General features: G+C 44.8%; 1 protein-coding gene across 2 annotated transcripts in view; it reads right to left on the minus strand.

Moving 5' to 3' along the window:
* Nucleotides 1-665: 665 nt before the first annotated feature.
* HK2 (hexokinase 2) overlaps nt 666-5,772 on the minus strand; it is a 71,284-nt gene continuing 66,177 nt past the window's right edge. The window contains exons 16-17 of one of the 2 annotated variants that reach the window (XM_027772940.1): nt 5,110-5,343; nt 666-3,098 (exon numbers count right to left, since the gene is read on the minus strand). In XM_027772940.1, the coding sequence (XP_027628741.1) occupies nt 2,954-3,098; nt 5,110-5,343 (379 nt within the window). In that variant the 3' untranslated portion in view covers nt 666-2,953. The remainder of the gene's footprint in view (nt 3,099-5,109; nt 5,344-5,772) is intronic. The other variant, XM_006151198.3, reaches the window with a different exon arrangement.

Genomic DNA, 5,772 nt, shown 5'->3' on the forward strand with positions numbered 1-5,772 from the left:
AGAGCCATGTTGATGGGTATCGTTAGGGACTTTGGAGAAATATACTCCCCAGATTTGGTTTTGTTTATCAGAGGAGGTAGGGATAGGGCAAAAGCAAGTGTTCTGGCTTTTTTTTTTTTTCTTTAAGTTCATTTATTTGTTTCTTCCATGAGGGAGACAGACAGATAGACAGACAGAGGGACTGTTGAGATCCACCCCATCTCAGCCAGGCCTGGGCCATGGGCATGAGCATGCCCAGCACACTCGGGAGGGTCTTTGGATGCAAACCTGGAACCTTCCCCCATGACTCAATCCTACTACCCAGCCCTGCAAGTGCTTTTTAGATGTTCACAAGAGGCTAAATATATCCTGAACACAACTCCTATCAGCCTACAGAGACCAGCCAGAGTCCCAAGGGTTTTGCTATCTCAGCCAAACTACTTAAACAGTAGACAGCAGAGCCAGCACGGTTCTTCAGTAGTGCATGAAATCTTGGGGCTCGCAAATGGCCCAGGAACACTGCCTTCAGTTCCATTGGGACTGAGTTTCTGGGAAGAGAAGTAGATAGGATCAGCCTTGGCTGCATGGCTGTCCAACGCATATACTCCAAGTCAGGAAACCCATAAATTATTCACCAGACTGACCAAGAAGTATTAATATGCCCCAAAGATGACTGTAGGCTTAGATATTGAAAAACGTTAAAATTTATTATTAGTTAACATCACAGAGTTAATTCGACTAGTCTTTATCATACATAATGACAACAATCTTCCCTAGACTGAGTGCTCAAGGGTTTGAAATAATCCACTCCCCAGCATGCCTGTCCATGATTGAGACCCACTGTATTTACACCAAGAAAAGCAGCAGCCACGAGGGACTGTCTGGGAACACAAAGAGAATGCATTTCTCAGCATGCCTTCCTGCAAACCAAAAATACATCTTTAATAATTACACACATAGTTCTACCTTTACAACACGTGTCATTTCATCATTTAAAAACCGTGCCATTTCATAGATAATGCCTAATGTTCAAATTTAAGTTATAATTCATCACTATTTCATGGGCATCTTTTAGCGACCCACACATCTACAAATAGCTTTTGGCTTTCATTATAGTAAAGAACACCCACATTTTAGATCAATAAATGCAGATGAAAACCGATAATCAGGCACTGGTCTTGGCACAAGTGTGAAAAACATGCAAAAGTTGGGTGCAACTGAGCCAGAAGTCTCTTTCCCCCTTTCTGTTTTGGCCCTCGCAGCCCATTTAATAGAGTTGCAAGACCAGTCCCTCTTTATCGTGTATCCAGGTTCAATGCCTGTGGCTGTGCATATTTTAGGACCAAAGAGGGCTTTCAGATTCAGAATGAACTGCACTGTTGAAAAGTCCAGTACGGAAGTGTTTATACCACTCTCATCCCTTCCAATGGTTTGAAATAAATACTGTGTCTAAACACACAAAAACAACTCAGCAGAGAAATGCCAACATGGCCTCGGGAAGCAAATGGACAACACTCCTTATAAAATATTTGCAGGACAAACCCAAGGTGAAATTTGCTAGGAGGGCACAAATACACCAAAAATGTCGCCCCTGAGGTTTTGTTCGATTAGTTGTTTCGTTGCTTCATTTTGGTTTGTAATCCATGATTAAATACCATGTTTAAGGCTTCCATTTGTCTTGTCAGAGAGCTTGAAAACACTATCAACTGCCCTCAGAATAAAGAATAATGATTTCCATGCAATGAATGCACTTGAATGATGTCTTTGGTTTCCTTTGGTTAACATCCCGTGTATTATAGCCCCAGAAAAGTCTCAATGCAGAGCAGCTAGTTGTTGTGATTTCTTCGCTCCTTGGGCCTCGCTGCTTCTTAGTTCCTTCCTTCCACACGTTCCCAAGACTGCAGGGGAAGGAGGAGCCAGAAGGCAGACACTTTGCCATTCACTCACCCGAAGAGGCTTCCCTTCTCTTCCCACAGGCGAATGAGGTATATCTAAGAACCAGTCAGTATCTTCACCTTCCATCCTTAACTACACAGATCTAATGGGGTCAAGTCTGAGGGACCCCTGCACATCTATATACACAAAATCAACATATAAATACATGACAGACACCTGGCCATTTACATGCCAAGATGAAGGTGCAGACCTACTTCATGAACTAAATAAATTTCAAACATAAATTAAAATGAAAATACAGTGTTTCCACTTTTACAGAGAAAAGTGTTAAAAAACAAACCCCAAAGCTCCCCCTTCTCCCAAGGTCCATCACCCACGGATGATTCATGCACCCACAATGAGATGCGACAAGAAGCCCACTTGTGAGATGTCCAGCTATGTCAACTCTTGCCCAGATGTGAGATTCCTTGGTTCTAGGAACAGCAACTGCTGGAAGCCCCAAGGCAAATGCTTGCAAGATGAGGTCGAAGAGAGGAACTGCCACATGGATACCCATGAGCTCCCTTCATCCTAGCCCTCCTCCTTCCCACATCTGCCTGTCGGAGCATCGGGCTCACATTAGGGGATGCCTCCCAGATGTTCGATGGGAGAAACAATGTTAACATCCTTGCTGGGAGATGTGCTTCACCTAGAAATGTCATGTTCAGCCTCAAGGTGAGGCATCCGGATCTTTATTAAGAGTCTCCATCCTGCAGGATTATATAGGGACAAGGGATTTGGCCAAGGAGATTACTAATGGTTAAAATTGTTTTCGTTTTTTTTTTTTTTTTTTTTAAAGAGCCAATGGGAATTGTTGTGGCTGGTGTGAACAGATCCTTACTTCAAACTATTTATCTCAGCAGGGCCAAGACTTGGCCACCAAACTCTACATGAGTCTATATGGAGACAAAACCCAGTCCAACAGGGTCCTCTTTGTTGCAGAAAAGCCAGTGTCTGTCTCTGATGCAAGGGGATAACGTTTTATAATTTAAAACAAGAAAGAGGGGAACGATAGGAAGTCTTTTCAATTTCAGGGGTTCTATCTCTGTCCAGCCTCACGGATGCGGCAGGCGACAGCAGTAATGAGAGCAGCTCCTTTTCCACTGCCGTCCTCTGATGCCAGGAAAGATACGTCACATTTTGGAGCCAGGTCCTTCACTGTCTCACGCATGACCTTGGCAAAGCTGGAAGAGAAGGGAAGAAGACACAAGAAAAAGTACCTTAGTCATGGCTGACTTGTGTGTTCAGAGAGGAGACCTTAGGAAGTGATGCTGGAAACCCAGGAATGACTGAGATGAGGAAAAGAATGACAGCTACCATGTATTCAACACAAACTATATATCAGGATCCAGAAACCAGGGTTGGAGGATGCTAGCCATACGTCCAAGTTCTACGTCACACATGGAACTTGGGGGAGCTAGGACTCCTCTCTAGGACAAATATCTGAAATTCTGGAGGGGAGTTTAGGAAGGTATGAGTTTATATTTCCCAAGGATGTTGCCTCATAGCCAACCCGCATGTACTCCAAAATGCCACTGAAGGCAACAAGGGCAGCTTTAGGGTTATCGTGAGGGTGGTCCAGTGACACAGATCCTTCCTCATGAGACTAGAGTAAGAGATAGTCAACATTCTCCCCAGCTCAGCAGGGTCAGGATGCCCTCCCCATCTGCAAAGCTGAGGATACCACCTCCCAGGGCTGCTGGCTGGGCATCCGCCCCTCTCCCGGCCCTCATACGGAACCAAAGCTGCTATTTTCACATCAAGAAAAGAGGCCCAGGTCTTCTACATTCCTCTTTTTGCTAACTCTGGGAGAGTCTCTTAGCTCTTTAAATAAACCTGATGAGAACAGGTAGCAGCTCAACCAAGGAAGCTCCAAGCTCCATCCCAGCCTGTGCCTACCTGGGCCAGGGCACTGACCTACTCTTTCAACTTCTGCTGAATAGTTTCCAAAGGAGAGGGCATAGGGCACTTTCCAACTCCCAAAAGAAAAAAATGACTCAAAACAGATATAAATGAAGATTAGAGAAGAGAAATGATGATAAGAGGGGATAAAAGAGAAGCCACACACAGAGAGAGAAGGGAAAACAGTTTTTTAAAAGAAGTTTATTATAGTTAACCCTTGAAAAACACAGGTCCACTTACATACAAGCAAATCTTTTTCAATACGTACTATCAATTTTCTAAATAAATACTGCATTTTCTCTTTCTTATGCTTTCCTTAACAACCTAGTCCTCTCTCTTACTTTGTGGTAGGAATACAGTATATAATACATACAACTTACAAGATATGTGTTAATTGTATTATGGGTAGGGCTTCCATTCTACAGCAGTTAAGTTAATGCTCGTTTTCTCCTGCATGGGAGGTCGGCGCCTAAGTCCTATGTTGGTCAAGGGTCAACTCTCCTTCCAGACTGAGGTGGCAGCCAACATTCATAAAGGACCAGGTAGTAAACATCTCTGGTTTATGGGCTGCATGGTCGTTGTGACTACTGATCACAGAGCAGCCAGTCAATACATGGACTAATGGGGACGGTGCATTCCAATGAGACATGGTGTCTGAATTTGCTAATCCCTGCTCCAGGCTGTAGAAAAATAATAAAAACCCTGGCTCCAGTGTTCTAGCACAGTGACTACAGCAGTCACAGCAGCACTGTTTAAAACAGTCAGAATCCAGAAATAACCTGAATATCACAAAACAGTGAAATAAACTACGGTATTGTGTGCGTGACAAAGGGGTGCGGTACCACCCTGAAAGTTAATGAACCGTAACTGCCTACTTTGACGTCGCCGCATTTGGAAACAGAAATGTGATGTGAGAAAAACCAGTCACAGAGGAGATGCTTTAGGACTCCATTTATGGCAAGTCCCAAGTGAGTAAAACTAAACAGTATGAGAGAGATACATACCTAGACATGAGGAGAAAGAAAGGAATATGCAAGGGCTGATTCTACACAGCACGGACCCCTGGGAAGGGAGCATGAAGGTGCAATTCTGGAGGGACTCATTGGGGTTTCCAATACTGGAAGGTGAAACTTAGGCCTACTTTTGGCCTTTAAACTGTGCTATGTACATTATATACACATTTTGAAATGGCTAGTAATTCCCAATAAAGTACAAGACAGAGAGAAAGAGAAAAAGAGAAGGACAGAAAGAAGAGACAGAGAGTAAGAAGAAAGAATTGGGTCAGGCACTCACTGAGGGTGTAGCTTGAAGAGGGTCCCATCCACACCCACTGTCACTTTGAGGGTGTCCAGCCCACGGTTTTCTCGTATCTTGTCCACCACAGCAGCCATGCCTGCACCGCAGAGCTGGGCCGCCCGCCGCGCCACCACCGTGCACACTTCCTTGACGATGATGCTGTCATCACAGGTGCTCTCAAGCCCCAGGTGGCGCAGGATGGCGCGGACCTGCAGCAGGGCCAGGCAGTCACTGGAGCAAGAAGAGACAGAGAGTGGTTAGTCACACGGTGAACACACTGGCAGCCCCCACCCCCAGCTCCTTCATCAGGAGAGGTCCATGAGGGTCTTGGTCCTCCAAGAGCTGGCCTGTGCAGTAGCCCAACTTCCTGAACTCAAACCATGCTCATCTCCCTCAAAGACACTGATTCCTGAGGGTGACACGAATATGACGAAATCACTCCCCACTTGGCCTACGTAAGGTAAGGCATTGCTTCCACAACAATGACACTTGAAACAAAAGGAAATTCATTATCTACGAATGTCACTTATTTGGAAATAATAAAGACAGTGACAGTGGTGACATACGGCAGTTTCCAGTTACAAAGCTTCGTCATGTCTGTTCTCTCATTGCTGTTCATGGATTTGTGGGGTAAAGCTAATCAACCAGCCAAGATTCCTG

The sequence above is a fragment of the Tupaia chinensis genome, unplaced genomic scaffold (assembly GCF_000334495.1).
Source record: "Tupaia chinensis unplaced genomic scaffold, TupChi_1.0 Scaffold000316_1, whole genome shotgun sequence".
Taxonomy (NCBI): domain Eukaryota; kingdom Metazoa; phylum Chordata; class Mammalia; order Scandentia; family Tupaiidae; genus Tupaia; species Tupaia belangeri.